The sequence below is a fragment of the Diprion similis genome, chromosome 12 (assembly GCF_021155765.1).
Source record: "Diprion similis isolate iyDipSimi1 chromosome 12, iyDipSimi1.1, whole genome shotgun sequence".
NCBI classification, from domain to species: domain Eukaryota; kingdom Metazoa; phylum Arthropoda; class Insecta; order Hymenoptera; family Diprionidae; genus Diprion; species Diprion similis.
This window is the reverse complement of record NC_060116.1, coordinates 10,738,542-10,765,140: the sequence shown is the minus strand read 5'-3', so window position 1 is coordinate 10,765,140 and position 26,599 is coordinate 10,738,542. Positions and strand designations below refer to the sequence as shown.

The window sequence follows — 26,599 nt, the reverse complement described above, 5'->3', positions numbered from 1 at the left end:
CACACTCAACCAAACATTACCAGAGCTAAACTGCTGAGTAGAATCATCGTGATAACGGCCGTCTCGAAATACTTGTTTTCTATCAATTGGAAAGTTTTTAGCCTCAAATTGGCCCATCCTTGCCAGAAAGGAGCGTCGTCATCACCCGCCAGGAACGGAAACTTTTTGTAACAATTATCCGGACAACAGTCGGCAGGATAGTCGGCGTCGATTAGCTCTTCGTCAGTTTGAATAATTCCGTGCAACTCTTCTTCGCCTTCTTCGCCGTCTTCCTCTAGATCTGTCGAAGAATCGATATTCGTGTAAATTTGACTGCGGTAAGCTTGGTAGGACTAAATAGACGTTCAAGATTATTGATTTGCACGATGATCTGCCGAAGATGATATATTTTCGATCCGATCTACATGATAAGAATCTCAACGCTATATTAAACGACTGAATGGATTCTGAAGGATCAGCTGATACCGGGAGAGAATTAATGAACCGTGAGCTTCTGTCAATACCTAGTAACGAACCTTCCTGATCAAGATCTTCCTTGCTCGCGTCTTTCTTCTCCTCACCGTCCAAGGAATCGACACTTCCTTTGTGACTCTCGTCCTTGAACGGACGATTATTGTGACTACCGTACGATTTGTGACTGTGAAAGAAAATTTGGTATTTTTTACACTCCGCGTCTTTGGAACAGAAATTTCTGACTGCTTATAAACAGTTCCATTAGCACCGACCTTATCGTGTCTTCCTCGTGATGATTCATGTACTCGTGTTCCATTCTGTTGTCGTGATGATTTATTGAGTTACCGATCGCCTTCGTATTATTCATACACAGTTTTCCCTTTTTCAATTTGTTTTTCAGGTCTCCTTTGGAAACGGAAATATCCATAAAATTAATGATATTGTGCAACGCGACTAAGTCTACGCCATGAAACATCCAGACACATTTAGTGCTCGTTGAAGACATTGACCAGTCACGGTGCAGGTGTTGAACTGTTGAAACTTGTAACTCCGGAGGCGAAGAATCGGGAGGACTTCGATGATTGATCGACTAATATCAAAAGGATTTTAGACTTGGATAGGAAATCTGTGATCAACCATCTCAACTTCCTGTCAATTCTTCGCTTCAGGTCTTTAGTAACAGCAATGCTCACGCAGTTATGTTGAAGGTGTATAAAAATAAATATTAATCCCCCCCCCCCTCCTATATATAAAATAAAGGTATGCGAAAGAGAAGAACTTCCGAGATGTCATCCTCACCATGGATGGTGAATTCCATGCCGTCGCCAATAGCCACTTCTAGTTGATTGTTAAGATCTTTGGCATTTTTCTTATCTCTGTAGCCATCTAGCTCACCATCCGCTAGATCTAAATCTCCATCGCGATCGATTCCATCTGCACAGTCACCCAGAATTCCACATCCTTTTTTATTAGGGGTATAAAAACGTCCGGACATCACTTAAACCACAAAACTTTGTTCGATTATTAAATAATGACTAATTTTGTTTACACAACTCCAACACTTTTCTACCTCTTTTAGTCAACTTCAAAACTCTTTAGTTTTTTGTCAAATCAAAAAATTTAAACGCCAGATAACATTCTGCAGTGAGTTCTTGTCTCAATAATTTCAATTCTATTATTAATTAAAATTTATTGTCACTGCATTGATAAATGTTAAATTAAATTTTTTTTCACAATGCATGCATCTGAATTAATCTATGGACTTCTGTCAATTCGAAATACCATGTAGGTACTCAAAATGAACGCCACTACACAATAAAATAAACTGAATAAAAATTTAAATTAATCGACAAATAATAATAATAATAATACTTGAATTAATAATTGATAATGATGGGTAATTTTTGAATTTTATCTAGCTTATGTCGGTCATATCCACTTCAAATCCAACTTATAAAAGCGACTAGCAACTAGCCAAAACTGTATGCAAAAAAGTGTACTTTCGTTTAACCGTTCATTTTTCATTTTTATGTTATTCCCTTTGATTTACGAACGTAATACGAAAAACGCAACATAATACGGAAAGAATAAAGACCTGCCAACAAGATGTTCTGTAAGTGGAAAAAAATTAATTTTCAATCCTTGCGCATGAAACAAATTCGTAACAACTCCTTGCAACCGTATAATTTATAAAGTGGCACCGCTTCCAAATGCTCCTCCAGTTGGCAGGTATACTTGGAAAAGAACTTGAAAACACCACATGAAAGTAAAATTGGAGCCAAGACAGCGAGACGGACTACAACAGCGCACACAGCAAGCGATCTGATTGGATATAAACCTTCTTTCCAACTGTTGGACGGTCCCTCACCTGGCGCCTGATCGGATATCTGATTGGTGAACTTGGCTCGCATCATTTTAAACAGGTTAAACAGACTTCTCTTCACCCATTGTATGAATCGTGCTATCCTGTCGATAGCTTCAGCGATTTTATTCGTATCGTTGTCTGCCGTCGGTGCCGATAGATTCGACGAACCAAAGTTGCTCAAGAGCAAGGCCAAGAAGAGGTTGAGAACCTATTTTTTGGTCAACATTTCATACGGATGTTTCATCAAAATATTACTTCACTTTACCGAAGTAAATCATGAACCATGATATAATGATCTATGGCGGTAAATGCAAAAACAGTAACAACGAACAGTAATAACAAACACTTACGACCAAGTTACCAATGACCACCGTCGCCAGGAAAAAAGGTATACAGGATACGTCTCCAACCAGCATACAGTCCCACATAGACTCGATCCATTCTCCGCATAGAACGCGAAATACGATCATGAAGGAGTGCATGAAGTCGGTGAAGTTCCATCGAGGAAGATCTCCATCCGGGAATCGGTCGACGTTGTCGGTGTAATTTTTCCCGAACAATTGCATGCCCATCACGGCAAATATGAAGATGATAATGCACAACACAAAGGTCAGGTTACCCAAGGCACCCACCGTTCTGCCCATAATGGAGATGAGCAGATTCAACGTGGGCCAAGACTTTGCCAGCTTGAAGACTCTCAGCTGGAAAATTACGTGTACAAGTGACATAGTTTGTCGTTCTCGTCAGAGGGTGTGAATTTTTTTTTTTTTATCGCCACCCACCAGTCTGAAGGAACGCAACACCGACAATCCTTGAACACCCTCGAGACCCAACTCCAACAGCGACAAGGCCACGATGATAAAGTCGAAAATGTTCCACCCTTCCTGAAAGTAATACTTGGGGCTCATCGCGATCAGCTTCATAGTTGCTTCGATGCCAAAGGTGGTTGTGAAGAACTGGAAAGAGAAAAGATGCCGATCAATGACAGCGCGTGAAGATAGTGCCTGTACGTGATGATTTCACGCCACTTGAATATGAGGCACGTTATTTCGGTTCTATCTCACTTTTCTTTGACTTTTTTTTTTTTTTTTTTTACTCACGTAGTTTCCGGACTTCAATACCCTGTCCATGTCCGGATCCATGGCGTGATGATCCAAGGCCATGAAGAGAGTGTTGACTACGATACAGAGCGTGATGAAAAGCTCCACGAAAGGATCGAAGACGACCAGTGCGACGAACTCTTGAAACTTTAGCCAAACCCAACAGCAATCCCAGACACAAAATATGTCTATGCCACGAAGGCATAGAGCCAATAATTTTTCCTTGAATGCAGGACCTTCTTCGTCGTCCTCTGTCGGAAAGTAATAGATCGAAACTGAACCACGTGTTAGTAACTTCATTTGCCACCACTCTTTTTGGGGAAAGAGTTTTTTTGTTTTCATTTCTTTTTTTAAGGAGATTTGGAGTCGGAATTCTTAACACCGGAAAGCCACGGGGCTGTTGACAATGATGGAGAACGATCAGAAGACGCGCATGGCTCCTGAGTTTCATTTATTTCATTCAATTTTAATAATCTTAATCTCAAACTTCGATGTTTGTTAAAAATTTACGCTTAAGGAGGGTATTTTTTAGCAACGAATTCTGGCCGTTCATCCGACGACGAAACGACAATAATGCTTGTAGAAGAATCTCGAGACGATTAAGGATAGTCAAAGTACATGCATGATTCTAGTACTCCGGACAATCTAGCCATTGTGCGTTTCGTACGAAAACCAAAATGTCTGGAAGCACACCTAATGAAGTGGTGGTAAACTGTTTAAGCATTGTGAGACATTTAATACCTATCATCAAACTTTTTGTGTCATCTACGGTATACCTATTGATTGTCTATTTACTGCGAGATAATCTACAACTATAATAGTATATGGGTTTATATAAGATACGAATAAATTATTTACCGATTTACTTATTGCCAGAAATGTTGGTTTGTCATCAACCTTGTGCTCTACGAGTGTTAATTCCGAATAATTAAGCCAAGTCCACGTCGGGAGGTGGATTTATCTTTCGATATTGTCGTAATCGCACTTTTTTATAATGTCGCATAAAATTAAGCGTAAGCGTTTCAGCTTCCCATAACCCCCGAGCGGACTTATGACTTCGTTAAAAGTAAATATCACAACGCTAATAAATACAGCGTAAAATTAATATAACGGTTAAAAGGTGTATCATTTTGTATTAACATAATTATAAAGTGCTTTTGCTCTGAGATCTCTTATAACTAGCAGAAGAAACGGTGCGATTGTTCTTTGGCGTACGCAATCTATTTATTTATTGGGCATACAATGCAACTTTTTGAGTCACCGGTACTATTCCAAGTGATAACAAGACGTTATACAACAACATTGCTGTGCACATATATGTGATTCTTTCTATCAACAACTATTGACAAACTTCTAATCTACCATCGGAAATCTTTCCTGGTATACGAAACCTTACTTGAGTCGAAAAAATCTGACGATTCTCTTAAGACGACGCAGCGGAAGTATACCAGTAAATCATTTCCCCTTTCACCTTCTAGTGCTAAGTAAACTCTTGTGTCGTAACAACACTCATCAATTCTAAGCATGCAGAGTATTTTTCCACCCACATTTCAATAGTCAAATAATTTGCGTTAACGCAACTTGTGCAATGAAACACATATGCACAAAAAAAAATTATGTCCCATGTGCATTGCGACATGCATCATTATCGTACTATAACACGTGCAATTCAGTCACTAGGAACAAAAATTTCCTCATGTATACAATGTGCGATTATGTACATATACAAAGTGCTAAAAAGTTGGGTGCAAAAATCTACTGAAAAGAAGAGAAAAAAATAAAATAAAATAATAAGAACAAGAACAACTTAAGAATCAAAAAGTGGGCAGGTTTATCAAAAAAGAAAAACATGCGACATGAACAAATGATGAAAATAATTTCCTTCTCCGCAAGAAAAAAACTCTTTTTCCCCAAAAATTCTACAATCTACTCCACACACACACATACTTACGAATTACAAAAACAAGTAATGAAAAATATATGTACATATATTATGAACACCGATTTCTGCACGTGTATATATGATAGTAGTTATCGACTACCCAGGCAAATTGAAACAGCTATAACGTATAATATTGATAATATATGTGAGGAAATCATTTTGATAATTTACTAAAAACGCTCAACGTCTTACATCAATTCTAGGGAAAATCTTAATTCCAATTATCAAATTGAACAATAAACAGCCAAACATTGCTATGTGTAATGAATTTTTCATACTCGTATGGAAACCAAACAAATTAAAATATTATCGCAACAATCCCTTTGCGCGTCACATACCGTTATGTTACTTGTTACTACAGCGACATTAGAAATGAAAAAAAAGTAAAATAAAATAAAATTAAAACTAAACAAAAACACCGTGGGATTGGAATGTGAAAAACCATAGAAAAGGTGTGATAATGTAATTATGGTACAAAAAACGTATGCAAGAATTGAAGCATGACAATTCTGGGTTGTGTAGCAAACAAATTTCAAATTGACATGGGTGCGAGTTGAAATATTTCAAAAACAGTAGGTACAATAATATATATATACATATACATATATATATAGGTAATATACATATGAATCGTGGGTAATGAAGTGTGTATGTTACATGGATACCAAATACTCATTCATACTATACGCACATAAGCATATAGTACAATATAGTACTCAGGTAGGTACAAACTGTCAAAGGCATATGCCAAATAGTGACGCTAACGATAAATCGTATACAAAATTTACACCGAACTAGGACGAATAATGTAAAATTGAAAAAGCAAAAGATTACCTCCATGATCCGAAGCTTTGCTCTGCCGTCCCGCAGCCTGTTCTATGATATCGTTCAGAACCATAACATCTGTAACAGGAACCAATAAACTCAAAAACTAAATTCTGCAAGATGGTTATACAATGTACATATAGCCATAAAAATTCCATTAGCCAGTCGTCGATTAATCTCTATGGGAACATCACCTTTCATGTCGACAACGGCGTGCTGTTGAGAAGGTTCGATAAACGGATTGTCCTGTTGCTTTACTTTTCCCATTGGATCATCGATGTCTCCCTCCTGAAACAGCGTCAAGAAGAAACGGAAATTCCAAGCAAATGATTCGTGATAAAAGTGAGGGTAAAAAAAAAATACACAGAATACATGAGTCAAAAGTTTCTTTACGCACCCTACTTCGCCAACGTATCACCATTGCGACTGTAATACTCACGTAAAGGTGTTTATGGTTCTGGTCATTAACGTGGCTGTTCCCCGAAGGCGGCCTGGCCGACCTACTCCTGAGACGGCTTTCCTTGGTCATCGGCTTCCCGGCGCCTGCGATGCCCCCGAGGAGATCCCCGTGAGAGGTGTAGGATAACCTGGAGGCGTGCGACGTGTAGGACGAGTGTCTGGAGCCGAGGCTTGCGTAGTAGACGGGAACAACGATGGTGCCATTTTCTTCGGACATCGGCGTTACGGCGTTCGAGTCATCGGCGTAGGGCAGATGCTCCTGGGCGTCGAGGTACGTCGACAGAACGAGGGGCTTCCGGTCCCCGCCTGGAGGGCCGACGAATCTTCCTCGTCCATTTCGTATCGTGAACTGATGACTTCCTCGGCTTCCTCTTCTCAGATTGAAGGGAGACCCTGGTAGGCTGAGGCTAGCCTGAAACCGAGAGAAGATCGAATTGTACGATAACGGATCGGGCTCGATTGCATGGGTCTTTTAAATTTCACTCGAACAAAGAATTAGCTTCCATTTTCTATCCAGAGGTATGAATTTCAATATATGTTGTTGAAGCTTATCAAATTAGTTACGTAACTCCCCGTGGATTATGCAAGGTACGACTTAATTATCTTCCGTCTCTCCGCGGAGGCTTAAAAGGCTTTCTCCCTTCTCCTTTCTACTTCTTTTTAATTGGACACTTGGTTACGTCTACCACACTTCTCTGTCAGCAGTCTTGAAAACTTTGTGATGATTACTAATTAAGCGAACACTACACATCGAGCGAAACTGACCCAGGTATTATATATATATGTGACCGCGGGGACCGGAAATACTGCACCATGCCATTTCTTTTTCTTTGTTTTTGTTTTTTCTTCACTTTTCCTATGTCGTGAGCGTGAAATGCAAGGAAAAGAAATGCGCTATTTGCTATAACTTCATTCAATAATAGTTCTTTCAACTGCAAAATGGTTTTCAAGCCAAGCAACTCTTCGCCTACAGCGATACGATCAGTGGTCATAACATGTCATTGAATTTCATAATTACGGATGCATTTCACCCCGTCATCTCAAAGATTCATTGCGATATAAGTTCCTTGTTAACCGAATGCCCGCAATTGTCATCGATAACGTTATTTCAGAGCGAAGTAATAAAAAGATATTTATGCAGTCTACTTAATGACTAATTATACTCCTATAATTAGGGGTACGTACAGTCGTTGGTGACAACACGAGACGTACCTTCCGCAGGTTATCCTGGTGGGTATAAGTAAACTGGCCATTAGCGGCGCGAGAGACCTTAAGAAAAAACAAGAAAAGATATCTCCTACCAAACAGTTGTAACGTGAAACGAATTTACACCAAGGAGAGGCACCACTTGCGGAAGCACACATAGGTCGAATACTCTATACTTGTTTAACGTCATCAATTCGGTACACACAGTGGTCCGAGCAACAGGGGATCCGTTTTTCATGCAAAGAACCAATCCTTCGGAAGCGATATTTTATTCACCCAATTCACCGAAAGGTATCAAATCTGTTTTTATACAAGAATAATGAAATGAATGGTTCGTTTGGAGTGAGAGTATTTTTAAATTACGAGGGAGCTGAACTGATATGTTGCATGCTGCGGGACTTGGGAATTCTTAATTACATGATCACTGCATGGTAATGGTAAAATGTTAAAATAAATCTGCCACTCTGGGGACCACACTGTGTACTTTTTACTACCATTCATCCATAGACCAAAGTTCGATAAGCTATAGTAAACACACATTGCCTATAGTGTAGCGAGTGTTTTAAGGATTGGGAGAGAGTCGAGTCAACTTTCTCGTATAAGGTAGGTTTGCACATGTCCTGTTCGCCAGAAGTATTTCACGTCACGATTGCATGCATTTGCGATGCAACATTCTCATTGCATGATACATCATGAATACCACATTGCTTCGCATTCACAGATCAATGCCAAATAGAGATGTACCGTGTATATTATATGAAATATCATTGTGATCCGTCGTCATTTTCACGTTTTAATCGTACTCAGAAGTCTGCAATGCGCCGCAGAAATATCACTCCACTTATTCCACTGAATAAAAACCGTTGTACAAATAAAAGCAATACATGATATTCTTCGTTGAAAAACGTTGCTCGCCAACGTCGTTTCGTTAATATTAACACTTTGAATTTCATTCTATCGAGATTATCGAGATAAATAGATATCTATGGAGTGCCCGACAATAAAGCGTTCTGATTTCATGGTTCGTAGAGTGTGCACGTTCCTCTACGTCTTAACGATCTCTATCTTTGCGGCATACGGAGTCCTTTGTTGTCTAAGAATAATAATCCTGCGTACCCCGACAAGTATAAGTTTAACACACGACGCTGTAAGAAACGAACGTGTGAGATTCTATACAAGAAATACGTATAATAAATCAAATAACTATTATATCCTACCTTTTTCTGAAGTGACTAAACAAGTCCAAAAGAATAGAATACGAACCACAGAGAAAAAAATTTCTTTTTCAGGCCATCCAGAATAAGCGTAGGCATTAGAGTAAATGATATTGACATGTAAATCGAGAATAAATATATACGTATACATATATGTAGTGACATACGTATACGTATATAAATACACTGAATGAAAATGTGTTCGATCGACTGAGCGGCTGAAGAAATTTTCAAATTTAAAGTGAAGTGATGATTAGGTATGATCAGATTCTTAGGTATTAGTGTGAATAAGTAATTCGCAATAAACATTGTATATTGTTAATTATGCAAACGCAGATTTTTCAATCAACCGCTCGGCCGATTTGCGAAGTAGGTACACTAGCTAATCGGCAAGTATAAAATGTGAAACGTCATGCAAGCAAGTGATTGGTCGAATATTGTGGTTCGTGTTAATGTTTTATGGTGGTATGGGAGGGATTCGCGTGAGAATCAAGTTTACCATAAAAACTTGAGCGTGAAAAAAAAAATTAAGAATATAATCGAATTAACAATTGCGCTTTTAAAAGTGAAGAAAAATCTCGTGAAATTCTAGTTGAAATTAAATCGATTCATGCTTCCTCTGCTTTTGAAATTATATTACTGTGGTCAAATGTTAAAAAGTATAATTTACAGTACCGAACAAAAATTGATACAAGTAATTTTATTCAAATAGTCACAGTGCAACGTCCAGTTGTGATATTACAGTGAGTGATCAGAATAATACACTTGAAACGCCCTAAGGCTTCAATTTACTCGGTGATTGCAGTGATTTTGCGTGAATTGTCATGTATCCGTCAAGGAGATCAAGGTTTCCAATTTTCAAATCCTTTTTCCAACTATCTCAAATTTTTCCAAAATTTACCCAAAGTTATCAGAAATCATTCTACGGTTCAAAGCGTTCATAGAACCAACTGATACAACAGCTTAGCTGTGACCATTCTTAAAAATCGTCGAAGAGAAAAAAGATCGAACTAAAAATAATAACGAATCAAAACCAAAATCTGTACCTTTGATAAACGAAATCACAAATCAATCCTTCGACTCACCGGAGCGATGAAAATAACTAATAAGCCGATCGATTTAGATCTGGGATACAACGCACGTGTTACAAGGCAAAGAGATAATTATTATCGGTATTATCTTATTCTTCGCTCTGTACGGTAATCAATCGATAAGATTTCGGTCCTTTGCCTCATAACCAGCGAAGAATAATAAATTCCCTGAGTTTTTTCGAGAGGACTGGATGGGTTTTGTCCTGTACAGTGATAAGCTGTGTAGTACTTACGGCACTGACTTTTCGGACTTTGTTCGAGGCACTGCTGTGATTGTTGTTGGGTGGCTTCACTCTGTGTTCGCTCACCGACTCAACGGAACGTATGCTCATTCTCTCCTTGTTGTTGTCGTCGTTGCCTTTTTCTTGTCCAACAAACAGCTCGTAGCTGTGGCAAGAGAAGTCGGATGGTGATTTGACTATCTGATCCGCAGCCGCAGCTGCCGCCGCTGCTTCTCTTGCTGCAGCCTGAGCTGCAAGTTTATTTTCTTTCGCCAGTGCCGCCTCCTCAGCTTCCTGAAAGACGAGCCAACCAATTATGAGAAACGATCTATCGCTTGGTTTTTATTTTTCACAACAACAACAACAACAATCGGCAATTACCCTGATCGCTTCCTCCTCAGCAGCCTCTTCCTCCTCGGCTTTCTTCTGTAACTCATCGTACGACATAGCGACGATGGCGAGGATCAAGTTGACGAGATAAAACGAACCAAGGAAAATGATAACGATAAAAAAGAGCATGTGCCAGGGTCCAGCTGACCTCAGAACGAGCTGGTAAAGGTTCTCCCAGTAGTCTTGTGTCATCAGACGAAAGGCGGAGAGTAACGCCCAGCCGAAGGTGTCGAAGCTGGTGTATCCATAGTTCGGGTTCGAGCCATACCCTTGCAAACAGGTGTAACCAGGATCGCACATCCTGCGAATAGCCGTAAAAAGCACGAGTAAGATATTCGAAGGAACATTCGAGACATCGATATTGCACACAACTTACCCAGCTCCAGATGAATTGCCACACAAGGGCATGTTCCCACCTTCGTCCACGTACCAATTTGCTATGAAACACATACATGTGAAGGTGAATATTGTCTGTACCGAATCGCATCGATAGTCGTCGACTTACTCTCGTTACTGACGAATCGTTCCCAATTCTCATCGGTAAGATTGCCCCACGAGCCATCCTCGGGGAAATTTCTTATACACTTTTGGGTAAGAACACCCATGTATATCTGTAGACCCATCAGCGCGAACACGGACAAGGAGAACATGGTGAGGATTATAACGTCCCTCAGATTTTTAACGGATTCTATGACGGCACCGACGATTGTTTTCAGACCTGGACAATCGAAATTCTGGTTAGTATGAGCATAGCTGTCGGCAAAGGCGGGTGAAACACTCAGTGGCACTTAACAATTATTCGTTCAAGCAAAACATCAACGTTAACAACAAGTACAATGTGTATACATAAATATTATGTATTGTATATACACACACATACACGTATAATGTACATATATCTATACAGTTATGATCACGTTTCATGTACTTTAGCAACACTATACGACGCGTGTATGTAATATTCATGTAACGTTAGATGGTATATCTGTATGCTATTTCGTCTATTCTAATCTCACTAAGCATACCTGGTACAATAGCGACAGTCTTCAAGGCTCGAAGGACTCGAAATGTCCTCAGAGCAGCAAGGTTTCCTAGATCTATGCCCATGGTCACATAACTGCAATACACCCGAACATCATACACGTTACAGTGATACCAAAAAACAAAACGAACACATTTCAAATAGCTTTAACGCTCTACTTCTTCTATTGCCTACCGCATCTGTGTGTATTAGATATGTTTCTTAAGTAATTTAGACATGATCTGTTATACCTAGTTAATTAGAACTTTTACGACATGCATGGATCAGGTACGTATGGTAAATTATGATCGTGATACGGGTCGATGATGCTGGTGCTTTTTTTTTTTTTTCTTTTCTTTCTTTCTTTTTCCTCTCGTTCACTTTCGTGAAAGGTGGATTGTTGTGTGACTCGGTGATGATACACGACGAGGACAAATGTGGTGGTGGTGACGGCAGCTTTGGTACATGGATGAAGATGGATTGTTTCGAATGGGTGAATACTTGATTTTTTTTTTTTTTTTTTTTCGTCATAAGTTAACTATCAACAATTATGTATATAAATATATATGTATAATAAATGTACTAGTCTACGAACAATATTAATCAATTAATTAATCAATTTGCTTAAAGAACTATTCTATAACAATGAAATTACAAATGGTAATACTTTTATTTGTGGCAAAAACTAAAGGTATTTTATTTAACCAATATATGAGTATATGACTCTATCCCTAACTAGTTCTCTAACTTATATGTCCAACAAGATAATCGATACTACGTAATTATGATAGCGTACTTAACAAATCAATTGAAGGGGGTCTATGTTAACCTGGAATTCTAACTCGGTTACTAGTTAGCGTTTTCGGGCTTATATTGTGATCATGGTAATTGGAAGAAACATATTTTTTCTCGTCTGGTATATGCATATGTCTTTGAATTTTAACCGATGGTTAATTGAATCTGTTGTAAATTGTTCAAAAGAGATATATTAAAGCTGCAGGTCAATTGCAGCTGTCGCGTGCAGTCGATATGTAATTAAATGCGAATGTAATCTCTCACGTCACACTCAAGGGGTTCGTTTGTTGTACAAGGCAAACCCTTCCCGAGTAACTCTCGAACATAAAGCGTAACTCTATTAGTCAATCGCCTCAAAGCGGAAACTTGTCTCGAGGTCCGAAGGAACATTGCAAGCGCGCTGGATAAATTGGCTCGGAGAATAACATTTAATTCTCCTCTGCTCCAAAAATAACATAATCAGACAATAAAGGTGTAATCGAAAGAGAATTTTTCCATTCTGACGATGCGGACGGCAGAAATAAATTTCCAGAGCAGTTTCAAATTTTCAAAAAAATCGGGTGGTCGCACGAAAAATTTTAAACGCACGAAAAAATGTTCATCATCGGTCTTCTTTCTTTTAATTTTCGAAATACACAAAGTACCATCAGTGTCCAAAGTGGTACCGAAGAACGCGTGATGTGGATAATTCTTTAATTTTTTCATTGATTTCTATGCATCTGAATATATAAATATATGTGTGTTTGTATGTTAATTTTGCGCTCACTGATTGTTGGCGCTATTTCACGGTTTTGGAATTTATATATATAATATATTATATATGTACGATATATCATAGTATATATACTGGGGTTCTTGGTTTTTGGTAGAAAAAAATGAATATGTTTAACTACTCACGCTAAAGCTATTACTACGAAGTCGAGCCAATTCCATGCATCTCTAAGATAGGTAAAAGGCTGCAGAATGAAACCCCTCGCCATCACCTTAACGGCGGACTCAAATGTGTAGATGCCCGTAAATATCACTCTGAAACCACAAATACACCGCTCAGCTTTAAAATATGAGTTTCTTCCGTGCGACAGTTCCCTAAAAAATTTTTTTCATAATTAAATAAATAAAAATAAACAATAAAAACGACTAATCGTTGTTCCTATTATAAAGGTACTTTGCTTTATTATAGAATTTCTTTACTCCTTTAATTATTTATCTCGATCTCTATGATATATCTACACTATGTATATTATAATGTCTAAATACTAAGGTATCGTGTTTGGTTTAAGTGTGATTCAATCAGTATTTTCTAATCGTAAGTTTCTGTACTACGCATCGGAATTTAGACTTGACAGAAAGAAAGTCAATCACATGTTCCTTGGTCTAAAGGGATAAAGGGTAGAGTTAAAGAATCGATTCTTTTGAGATTTCAGAGCTGAGAAAATTACTTATCTGGACAAACAAAATTTTTCTTTGCTTTCTTTTTATCTATACATATGTATGATTATACATAGTTCGACCGACTATTCCTCTAATCTAGTTATTTTCTAACAACGATAATGCCAACTTACCAACGTAATAATTTACGGTATCAGGGTCTAAATAGAAATCTATAAACTAAGAGACGTCAAATTACTGATCAACATCTATTTAAGATTATCCTTATCCGTTGTTCAGCGCGCACATTTACTACCCGTAACGAGTAAATAAAATTGTTAATTATACTTTATATTTCACCTATGGGAATCCAACGTTACACGTGAATATAAAAAGGGCTTTCCACGTGAATCGAGCCACCTCCAGACCTCGACAACTTCCGTTTTGTTTCCTTTCTGGGATTTCTCTATTTTTTTTTTTAAATTTCGAGCCCTAGTTTCAGAGTTCTCAAGAGTCAAAATTTGGTGGTTTAAACCATCGACCACTCAATTATTAAGAACTCTGGAACGGCGATCGAAAATATTTTGAACAAAATCAAGGAAGGTAGTCTCAGGTGACGATGAATGTGACGATGAAGGTCCGGAGGTGGTCTTGCTCACATGAAAGCGCCATTTATATTTTAGTCATAACTCGTCAAAGCTCGTCTATAGAGTCTTCGAATGGTCATCAAGTTCGCTACGTAATCCTCTCTGACAAAACGTAAGTGCATTGTATCTGCTGCAATATTATGCATGTAAACTTTTTACAAACGAGGAATTTATAGGCCCGTTATCGACACACTACCAAAGCCATCGCACAGCTCTGACTACAATAAAAGAGACTTAAATATTTTAATACAAATTTATTTGCCACTCTTTTTACTTTTGATTTGAGTTTCGTTGATATTATCAGGCTGTCGATAGTGTGTGGTAACAACTTCGTAAATACTGTGCGAGGTAGACTCTATCCTAGCTGCTGTAAGTAATTGGCGAAAAAAGGTGAAAGGTAGGTATATAGAAGAGAAAAACAAATGTCAAGAAAAAAACTTCTCCGGCTACTGGGATTCTAGATTAAAAAACCTGTTCTATTCGCTCTGAAAAATTCCGTTAAATAGTTGATCGTTACTAATTACAATATATATATATAAATATATGTATGCGTAAATATATGTATATATAGTATTATATATAATAATAATACCAACGTCGTAAATTGCGGTAACGATAGACGTAGATATTTATTAAAATTAATGAACGATATGCATATCGTTAGAAGAAGAAAAAAAAAACCAAGAAAAAAGAAATAAAACTGCTGTACAAAACTTACTCGGTTGACTCGATGGTGGGCGTTGTGGGCATGATCATGAGTATGCAGTTAACCAGAATTGTGGTGATGATGAAAAGGGAGAACAACGGGTGGACCAAAATGTAGATGGCCACCCGTCTGATCGGATTGAAGGGATCCAAAATCCACAGCGCATCCGTCGCCGAAAACCTGAATATGTCCTTGCCTTTGCTGACGACCACGAACGTCTGTCAAACAGGGTTAAAAAAACGATATTACTCACTAGGTACGAACCTTAGGTCCCTCGGGGGACAGAAATCGGCGGAATTTTCTTATAGACGTGTAGTTCCTACGTGAATTTCATACCCCCACGTCTACAATGGTAGCGTTACATTACCCTCTGATTATGGTAGAAGCTGTCAATATCCTCAAGAGGAGTGGAAGCAAGTTCCGGAGGGAACTCGTTGTGTAGTCGCACCGGGATGGGCGCACCTTGCTCCAACATCGGGTCCGGCTGAGGTCCCTCATCTTCGTCTTCGTCGTCGTATCGTACCTACAAGTTAAAAATGTTACAGAAATATCCTGACGTATGAAAGCTGCGGTCTTTTTTTCTTCCTCTCTTTCGTTAGTATTTATTGTTTACTTTATTTTTATTTTTCATTAGTAATTCACCTGCGCAAGACGTTATATGCATATAGATATGACGCTATGATTTATTTACACTTGTTGTTAACTTTTTGCCTCGACTTTTCGAGTCGATTTTCTCGTTGCACAGCGTTAGTCATTCACGCGTAGAATCGCGTCGAATATGATCAATTCTAGATTACTTTTTCTTAACAATGCGATCTGGAGATATGTTAGTGCTGTTTGGTTAAACTGCGCGTTTACTTTAAAGCTAAATTACAAATCTGAAACTATTTATCTGTGATAAAGAATTTCAAAGAATTTTCATGTGCATTCATATCAATTTCAGACTGAGAATTAAAAGGCTGTCAAATGTTTGATTGAAATATATGTTTACCGAACATTTAAAGTCTTCGAACAAAGTTTTAGAGAACTGGGCATGACCGAGCTTGAAACTTTAATCTTTTACACCAGAATAATACGAATACCTATATGAATAAAAATTTGTCGAAAAAATATTGCAAATTTAAATTCTTGGTGAATAACTGTATTAATATGGTAATAATAAATGTATTATATGCAATTCGGTAGCTCATAAAACTTGATCTTACTTCCTGACGAATATTATTTTCAAACTCAATGAAACAATTAGTATGATATTGTATATATTTCCGTAATGTATAAAGTATCAAGCCAGTCTTACGAACTACCGAAAATTTGATTTGTGTAAGCCGAAATGAAAAGTTATCAGTATAATATTAGCTGTCATAATATATATTGCGGCTAGAGCTAATTGGCGTGCAGTTTAAAGCTCTAACTGCTACTGATCCACGCTGGCACCTATTTCGAAAAAAATTAATAACACGGTTATATATACATATACATGTATGTATATAGATATATTTATATGTATATATATATAATGAACATTGAACATCAAATAAGGTAGGTATTTTACGCATTGTAACATACCTCGCAAGCTTCGCAGATATATATAATATGATAAGCACACAGGTTCTACAAGCGTTGCCAAGCGTTCTCTGTTCATAAGCCCACACCTTGCAATACTTATCCGTAGCGTATCAATTACAGTTTGAGTAAGAAAATAAATTAAGAAACTGTCGTGTAATCACATCAGATAATATATAACTTTCTTCTTTAAGAATTGAGTTAAAGAACTCGGAACAGCGAACGATGGATAAATATTTTCAGGAGAGGCGTAAGTATAATATAATATCGAAGCACAGGCAGGTGTCATTTTAGCTAAAGGAACATAATTTATTGTTGAAGAGTGTATAGCAGGCTATGGTAGAAATGTAGAGGCTATATACATGTATATATAAATGTATGTATATACACATAAGTATGCATGTCGCATATAGACATGATTTGTTGGTTACTTTGTGAGGTAGAAGGGGCTACAATGCTCAGGATAATCGCACATTTCGTATCTTCATTTTCTAATCCATAATCGACTAACAGTTGCCGTTACTAGTGAGTTTAATTGTTGAAGGAACTAGCGGCGTAAGAAAAAAAATAATCTTCAAAACCAATACGGAAGAAAAAAACTCTTTCACTGATGTCACAAAGCTTCTAAACTTTTCTATAAGTTATTCAATAAATTTGTTCGTGGAAGTTATGTAAATTTATCGAACGGGTCGTGTGAGTAATACGAATCTATATGAATACATTGCAGCCGTGATGGGGATTAGTGTGTATATATCTTCTGATGTACAAGTTGGTGATTGTTGTCCACTGATTGAGTGATTGACTGAGTGAGTGAATGAGTGAGTGACTGAGTGAATGGGTGGGTGACCGAGTGATTAGAGTAGTAGTGTATTACTTAGCATGATACAACATCTTACTTCTTTTTTCTTTTTCTTCCGGCCAAAACCTCCCTGCAATTGGAGAATGGAGAAAAGTAGTTACACAAATACAAACACATAAAACAGCATGAAATTTCTGGACGAATGAGCATATAGATATAAACGATCATATAGTTGTTTCTATATAGCCGTATATATCTTTCTCTTGTAGCGATTTTTCCTTTTTCTTTTTTTTTTCATTCTTTCTTTCTTTTTTTTTTTTCTTTTGTTGTTGTTTTTTTTTTTCTATTTCTGCGATAGGAAAAAAATTAAACGATCAGAGAGACGCATGTACATACAAAAATACAAGATAGTAGAGGTATAAATATATGTATATATATATATATATATAATATATGTGATGAATATTTAACATATAACATACGTATAATATATACATATATCACACTATACATAATAGCAATAGTATATAGTAGAGTTATAGTATTTTTAAGCGGAAGTTTCGTATATAGTAGTATATGTTTCATATTGGCATATATAATATATAAGTATATAAAGTGGGTAATAATATGAGGTGACAACAATATAATAAATGTGCGCTAATTAGAGGATACGTTATTAACGAGTGCCGCGATTTTTTTTTGTCCGAATCGTATAATATTGTATACCTAATACATATAGATTCGGAAGTAACGCGGGATGACGTATTTCCGTTATAGCGAGGATAACGATTTTTTATTTTTATTTATTTATTTATTTTTTTTTTTTTATGCAGGTATTTAGCCGAACTGAGTACATATGTCGGTGGAAAAATAAAAACGAAATTGAAAAAAAGAAAAAAACTTTGGCCAACTCGAGCGTGGTAGAATATTGATATTATATAAACAATTTTGAAGAAAAAATACACATTTATTAATTTACGCGCATATGAATAACTTTGTCTGTATTTATAATGAATAAATATGGGGGCTGCACGGTATAAATCCCGAGGTTCAGTTCTGGAGGCTATTTTTAACGGCCTACGTCATCCTTACGCTCGCGGCAACCATCGATACAGTTTCCTCCACTACGGGAGAATATTACAAAGGGTTGAAAATGGAGCTTGAAGTATCGGGACGGAGTGGGGGAAAGATTATAGACACAGGCAGAGCACGAATGACATATCACAAAACATCGAGCCCACACGCATGGATATAATAAATATATGTATATATATGTATAATAATAATAACAATAACAACAATAATAATAATAATAATAATTATAATAATAGTAATAATAATAATAATAATAATAATAATAATAATAATAATAATAATAATGGTAATAATAATAATAATAATAATAATAATAATAATATGATAATAGTATAAGAGATATTAACGCAAAAGTATAAAGAAAATTTTGCAATGAAAAAATTGTTACATCTTTACATATAACAATGACGTATGATAATTTTCTCATATGTACACAAGCTAATGTTTAGTAATCGTTTCTTTTGCTGTAGTATACATATGAATAATATATTAAATTGACAACTGTATTTCATATATATGTATATATGTATATTAGCGTGGTTGAAAAAAGAAAAAAAAAGAAAAAAAACGAAAATTCCGCTTCAACCCCCTCAAATGTTACCATTTGATGAAAAAGATAGACCCTCCCAAAAAATGAGCTCTCTAGCTCAAGTCTAACAGGTCGCTTTTTCAATTTTGGTTTCTCATTCATTTATCACGTGATAATTTCACTTTTCGTTCAAAGTTAAAATATACGTAAGCTATTCAATATTATTAAATTTATGCATAGATCCTTGAGGGATTTATCGAAGAAGAGATCATCGATAGTTTTTAGATGACTGTAACGCGTGTTCTAATGATGATAATTATGCTTCCAGCTTCAATGATCCATGCATAAATTTAGAAAATATTTAACAACTACGAGGATTTCAACTTTTAACTAAAAGTGAAGTCTTCTCATTTTAAATGAACGGGTCGTAAAAATTAAAAGACCGATATGTTAGACCAGAGCTAAAGAGCTCATCTTCTGAAAGGATCTGTTTTCCATCAATCACTAACATTTTTAGGGGGTGAAAGCGAAAAATAAGACTTTTTCTTTGAACCACCGTGATGTATACCGTATATATACATATACATATACCATATACATATATATGTATACATGGACGGTATGTAAGTTGTGGCAAGTTTTGCGAACAAATTATTATGTATTTCTCTTTTTGTTTTTTCATATAAAGTTTACTGTTTCCTCAAAGCATTTTCTTTACAAACGGATCATACGCTCAAACGACTCAAGCTAACACCGATACTGCACATCGATATCGAATTTAGACAATATGTATCTCTAAAGCACTTTGTCCTCTCGTAAATGTCCGATGATGTACAATATAGCATAATGTTTACACAAAAACGATAAGATTTTTGATGGGAAAATGGAAGTAGGACGTAGACGTTAATATCACGGAATACCTGTTTCCGTATTTTCATAAGACACTTGAATAAACAAGTTCATCGCGATACGTGTTCGATGTAGCAGTTTCGCATACGCGGTATGCAAAGAAGGGCAGGTTAATTATACATATAAATAAATAAACATGATACGCTGTACGTTCAATTTCTCGTTTCTACGATATGTTCGGATGATATTATAACGTCAGCGTCGGAAAGAAAAACATGAACAATTGGTGTATTTAAATTTAAATAATACGTCAAGTGAAGCGCAAATCACGCGATCATTTGATCATAAAATTAACCACGCGTAACAAATTTGCATATGATAATTGACGAATCAACGAAAAACTGATTATATCAAAAATTAACATTTATATACAATATAAATGACTTGTGCAAGTATTAATAAAAACATTGACTGGGAAACAATTGTCAATGACTGTGATATTCGTGTACGAGCTTCAAGTACCTCCTCAAGTTGATATAATTATCAACTGAATAGAAATTTTAGGCGGTTTAACACTGCGGGTGGATGAGGAAATTTGGTCATGGCGATGGGTGAAAATAAAATGAAAATCAAAGACGGCGTTAATCGAGACAAACTGACGTTCTTACCTCGCCTTCGGCACGCTTCTTTTCGAGCTCCTTCTGCTTGGCATATTCTTCGGCGATACGAGCCTCGATAGTTGCCAGAGATTCCCGTGTAAACGGACGGAACAAGCTGCGTTCTTCCTCTGATATGGAGTCAGAGTCTTCGGACATTGTCTAAGCTGCACCCGACTGAGCCACCGTTCTGTGGAATTTTCACGGATCATGAATGACGAATTTAGACCAAGGAGTCTCTCGAAGGATCGCGTTCATATTTGGAATGAAAAGCAAAATTCTCCTGCGTCACACCTCGTACCGATCCTATCCTGAAAACTTGCAGTTAAAATAATCTAAATTCATAAAAGTATCCCATAGATTCTCCTCAGCCATCCTTTGCTCACTCAGCACCCCGCAACAGGTACAAGACATGTACCGGAAGCCATGATTATGTCCGCAAATTGAAATCTGACGAATGTCACCTGAGATTAAAGAATTAGGCAAATTAGACGATGGATAAAATTGATCGGTTACCTGACGATTGGTGCTAACAGTTTTCGAGGCTGACGCGACGTCTGGTGGAGATTAGCGAACTGCGACGCAGTAGTCGAGGATGAGGTCGGGGGTAGCCGATACTCAGCTGCCTCCTGGGGATGGAGCTTCTTCTAGACGCGAAGGCAAACGGGCTGCTTTCGTAGGAACGGACGGATGGGGGAGGCGGTTGCAACGCTACCGGACTCCTCGGGCTCCGGATTTTGATCACGAAGATGCAACTGCACCCGAGGTTCTCCTTTGCTGATGCAGCGGCGGTCAGGGCGGCAGTGCGAAGTGTGTAGGGGCCCGTCCAACGCGTAGCAAGATTTTTCATGTCCGACCTGTCGCCGGGTGAAAAAATTGGCAAAATGAACAAGATTGTGGGAGAATAAATTGAAGAAAAAGGCAATTTAGATTAGGTACGATGTTTTGTAAGGTGGCTGTTTGTTTCACAGGTTTAAAAAAAGATTTGCATCGTTAAAAAGTCGTCATTTGTGACAGCCCTGCTGTTGTTGAAAACGGTTTTCCGAATTAATATTCGAGCAAGAGCTTAGACGATCAGAACTAAGCTACGTTTTAATTGTTTTTCTGTTACAATATATCATGCTGTAAAATTGAACTTGTCGCTGTCGTTGGAGTTCCGGTTATTTTTTTTTTTTTTAAGAAAAAGTATTATTATGAGTATAAACGAGTTGATAGCGAGTATAATAATACGTTTTGACAGACAATCCTATTCCGACGCTAATCCGGTGACCATTAACTGACCGAAATTTTCAATACCTCTATCCCGATGATAGACGGAGGAACACCAATAATGATCATCAAAATCGTCAGCTCCACAAGCCTCTCCATTCCCCGTGATTAGCTTGAGCCTCTGAGAGGAATATTTCCCTTTGATCGATGGGGTCCGGATAATTACGCAGGCAAAGTCAAGCGGCGGTAAATTAAAGCAGTCAAATTCACAGCGTGTCGCCGAAGATACGTGGGGGGGCTTTTGTAGGAATCAAGAGCCACTAATCAGACCACCAACATACACAGCGAACATATATTTAGCTCGAAAATTAGAAATTTCAATCGCATAAAAAAGTGATAAATATAAAACAAAGAAAAAAAAAAAGGAAAGAAAAGAAAAATATCAAATATAATGAATCTATCGAGAGACAGAATCCACGAATCTTACAGACAATGGCCATAAGATTAATTGGATTTATCTTCCGGAACCGTGCGAAAGTCAAAAGTTTGTGACGGGAATCCCCGACGACGGTTGAAGATAGGAGAATGGGACGCGGGCACCGGAGAAATTCCGGGGATATCGATTACTAGTCCAACCCCTACAACCTTCTTCCGGATGAGGAAGGGATGGAGAAGAAGGTGGAGAGAGACAGGAGAAGGAGAAAGAGAGAAGATAAGGGGAAAGAGAGGGTCGGGGGTAAACCGAAACGTAACAGACCACGCCCTTTTCCGCCTGAGCGTGACGTCACTACGTCGAATGAATGACCGAGGCCTTGAATGGCATTGGCCGTGAGTCGACGAAGGGCCAACAACTCTGCGGCAAAATCCTGCCACCATGCCCATACGAAGGCGGGAAATTGTACTAAATAGACCGAGTTGCTTCGGCGAAGGGTTGCGATGTGGTGGACAAAAAATTTGGAAACCCATCTAGCGAGTGAGACGAACTTGAGAGAAGCAGAGTTGCAGGGATGAGTGTCGATCTCGAGGATTCTGTATTTGTGGAATAGTGAAACCGGGTATAATGACTGACGGTCTCGGTTAATGAGAGGGGAACGAGCAATTGAAAAACTATCGACTGATGCCTCGGGGCAACGATTACGCGGGATGAAACGTTGCACAGTCAGAGCTTTCGACTAATTGAGTAGCGTCGTGAAACACTGCGGGCTTTAGGCATTGGCGAAGTGAAAGTTTCAAAGGATCAAAGGATATAAAAGAGGGCCTTTCAGCCAGTCTTCCGTCTAGCCTTCCTGCTTAAGTTATGAAAGCTAACTGACACAGCCTCGTGATGTTTCAATGGCTTGAAATAAGAAGACTGAGATGTAGAGAATAACTGTGGAGAGAGAAAGAGAATACACGGAGGTAGAAACAATGCCCACGCGCTTAATCCTGTTTCAAATACGTACTCCTACGCACATGTAAGATGGATCGGCAAGATAACCCAATCGCGAGTGTTTTTCATGGATTAAAGTTTAAGAAGAGGATTCACTGGTCAGCAGTTTTGTATAATTAGTTTGAAAAAAAATCGATGAAACTCAGTTCTGTATGTTGCAATCAAAGGCAAAAGAATAAAGAAAAGAAAAAGAAACACAAAAGTCAAGTTCCACGATGATCATTTTTCCAAACTCGTTAAAAATGATGACTCGTTCAACAGCTTCCGTGAGTGGATTAAGCAATTTAGCAGTAAAATGCTCATTTTTAACTGTCAATAAATACCCGTACTTAGTCATTCGTGAATTGACTTTGTCTCAGAACTCGTTACAAAAAGATTTGGTTTAACGCTGTGCATCTTGATTGAAAAATTGGAGTCAATTCATACACGTGACTCTGTCCAGGACAATTTTCTCTGTCAGAAAATGAGTTCTGTGGTAACCCTAGACAGAAGGTGTTTCTGCAAAGCGAATGGCGGGTCTTTGAAAGCGGAAGTCTCGAGTAGCTTCCACGTTTTGAAGGAATTTCAAGAGGTTTAGAGCCAGGCGCGTACCAGCACGTAGGGTAATTTTCATCGGCGTGACGCAATCTGGCAAATTACAGAGAAAATTCTTGGTAGGTAGATCGAGCAGCTAAACCCCGTCTTCCGCAAACCTATTCAGACGACGTTACAAGTACACATATATATCCTAGCCCAGCGTCGTTCTAGCTAGGCCAATTTTTCAAAATCTTTGTTACTTCGAGGATCTTTCGTGAAGGCAAAAGTGGCTTGAGTGGCGAATGCCAGATCACGTCGCGAGACTTGACACACATGAGGTGCAAGTACGTGGCGAGCATGGCTCAAGTTAGATTTTCTGTTTTCCTTCGGGTTTTTCTATGCCCCTAGAAACAATGGTATCCGAACAAACCTTTCGAGAGGACAGACACTGGCGGCGTTTTACGGGCAATAATGCACTCCTACGCGAGTCTCTTAATATGTTTACACCAGGACAAGCTGAGTGTCTAGTGAAACGTAAATTCACGACGTAGACTGCGTCACGTGTACGCGCAGCTTCGTCAGTCCCGTAATTGCGAGCACTTGGCGTATTTTAATGGAAACGGATGCGAGGTATTAAACCACCACCACGACTGGAAGAAGGACTATTCGCGATGTCAAGTCCATGAGACTTCAAGTGCATAGCTCAACTTCAGTATCAACAACAATCGTTGACCTTGGTCCAGACAAATTGACACTGATCTACAGATAAGACGGTTTCGCACATGGATAAAATTTTGACCATTACTTTCATGTGAAATGCACAACGCGTAGAAGTGATTTGAAGTGTATTCAAATTTTTCCCACAACTTTCGAACCCGGATGTTTAGATAGCGATGTTAGCATGGCGCGCAGTAACTAACATCAATTTATGCGCGAGAACGCTTATTACGCCTGTACGTGGCTGCGGTGATGGAAAATTAATATTACGCTGACGATAATGCAACCGTATAAATTAATGTTATTACAACACTGATAGTTCGATAAATTATAACGGAGCTACTCGAGTTGTATTTGCGGCGTTGTTGTCGCGTGCATCGTGCATCCAGACTTCCCCGTGTTTTCTTTGGAATCAACGCGGAAGTTCAAATCAACCGTGAAAAAAGTTATTTCATTCATTATTTATCAAGTTTCTCTACAATAATAAATATGTCGAGTTAGTCCACATATTGTTACTTACGTATACATGAAGCGGCGAGTGGAATCAATCTATTGTCCGAATTAACATAGTCCGGACTCCAAGTAGAGTTATTTACCTGCAACATAACGATACAATTTTTATGTAAAATTAATATACACAAACACAACGTATTTCCATAAAAAAAAAAAAAAAAATTCTAAATTGTCAGCACCACTTGACAATTATTCATACTTCGTCACTGTATCGTTTCAATTATGGAATTAATTAAGAAACAAAGAATACACGTAAAATCTAAGCCACGTATACCATTTTGCGAAGTTGGATAAAAATCGAAGAAGTTTCTGTCGGTCGATGCACACGTAATCCCCAATGGAAAACCTTTTAATTAAATATAGGTGTAGTACGTCACTATGCGTGCGAATGAGCAGAACTTAAATTACAACGAAAGAATGAATTCTCATATTTATTATCTCACGCATAGAAACCTAAAGCTCTCTATATAGACTCCGACTCGACACGAGACGACTCACAAGAATGACAACCGCATAGGTATAGGCTTGCGCAGAACCTCGTACAAGACGATTTCATTCGCTCTCTAACTGATTCGCTTAGTTGTCTGCCCACGAGTCGTTTTCAGTTCGCGTGCGCCACTCTTTATAAGCTCCGAAAATTACGCAAGTAATAAACACGGAGTTAATGCACTTATTGTCAAATTAAGACCATCATCGTCCCGCTCGAATAAAAGCTACACTAAAAACCTATGACAGTAGCCATTGTGCGTCTTATTGCAAAAACAGAATTTTCCCTGATATCGAAAACGGAAATTCGTATAGACTATTTCTGATCAAAGCAGCACAAGATTTGTCCATTCTTCCGCAAAATGGACCGGCAATATCGCCGTTGTTGCAACGATCCTACCAATACGCTGCACTTACACGCAACACGTCTCGCTAAGACTCGGAGGGTAGTTTTAATGAAAATAGCCTCTCAGTTGATTGAAAACGAGCACCAACCCCCGCACGCTGGACAAAGAGGAGAGTTGATTAGCTAATGCCCAATTATGCGGTGAATATAGGTGTGTCGCGTAGGTATCTACACGAGTATTCACACACGGCGAAGGTTATACCTTCTCTCTGGAATTCCCGGTAGAATTTCAATCGCCCTATTCGCATGGGGTAGCTTTCGTCCTCGCATCCCTCCATACGAACCGTCGCATCCTTGAAGCGTCAATTTCGTTACCATAACTCCTCCGAGGGATCCTCTCGTAACGTGAACCCCTTCCAAGTTTCATGGCATACATATTTTGACGACGACGGGATCTTCGTTCATCGCCATAGAGAGAAAGCTCCAGATCATGGTTACTGCAGGTCTTTTCGCGTAAGCTTAAGTGTTTTACGTAAGCCGTCATTAATTGAGCTTGCTGTAGGAGGGCTTTTCGACCAATCAGAAACGCT

At 38.2% G+C, this 26,599-nt stretch overlaps 1 protein-coding gene across 18 annotated transcripts in view; it reads right to left on the bottom strand.

Annotated features, from left to right (window-relative positions):
- The window catches only part of LOC124413446 (sodium channel protein para), a 35,089-nt gene extending 9,332 nt beyond the window's left edge, over nt 1-25,757 (bottom strand). For 2 of the 18 annotated variants that reach the window (XM_046894018.1, XM_046894031.1), the window contains exons 1-24: nt 25,452-25,757; nt 25,185-25,260; nt 21,310-21,650; nt 20,806-20,983; nt 17,762-17,794; nt 15,670-15,825; nt 15,315-15,520; nt 13,479-13,607; nt 11,791-11,882; nt 11,271-11,483; nt 11,142-11,202; nt 10,757-11,066; nt 10,388-10,669; nt 6,624-7,055; nt 6,379-6,472; nt 6,194-6,262; nt 3,418-3,692; nt 3,100-3,273; nt 2,668-3,018; nt 2,321-2,525; nt 1,252-1,386; nt 726-858; nt 504-637; nt 21-280 (exon numbers count right to left, since the gene is read on the bottom strand). In XM_046894018.1, the coding sequence (XP_046749974.1) occupies nt 21-280; nt 504-637; nt 726-858; nt 1,252-1,386; nt 2,321-2,525; nt 2,668-3,018; nt 3,100-3,273; nt 3,418-3,692; nt 6,194-6,262; nt 6,379-6,472; nt 6,624-7,055; nt 10,388-10,669; nt 10,757-11,066; nt 11,142-11,202; nt 11,271-11,483; nt 11,791-11,882; nt 13,479-13,607; nt 15,315-15,520; nt 15,670-15,825; nt 17,762-17,794; nt 20,806-20,952 (3,891 nt within the window). In that variant the 5' untranslated portion in view covers nt 20,953-20,983; nt 21,310-21,650; nt 25,185-25,260; nt 25,452-25,757. Of the gene's footprint in view, nt 1-20; nt 281-503; nt 638-725; nt 859-1,251; nt 1,450-2,290; nt 2,526-2,667; nt 3,019-3,099; nt 3,274-3,417; nt 3,693-6,193; nt 6,263-6,378; nt 6,473-6,623; nt 7,056-10,387; nt 10,670-10,756; nt 11,067-11,141; nt 11,203-11,270; nt 11,484-11,790; nt 11,883-13,478; nt 13,608-15,314; nt 15,521-15,669; nt 15,826-17,761; nt 17,795-20,805; nt 20,984-21,309; nt 21,651-25,184; nt 25,261-25,451 lie in introns of all 18 variants that reach the window. The other 16 variants (XM_046894022.1, XM_046894021.1, XM_046894029.1 and 13 more) reach the window with 14 other exon arrangements.
- Nucleotides 25,758-26,599: the final 842 nt, after the last annotated feature.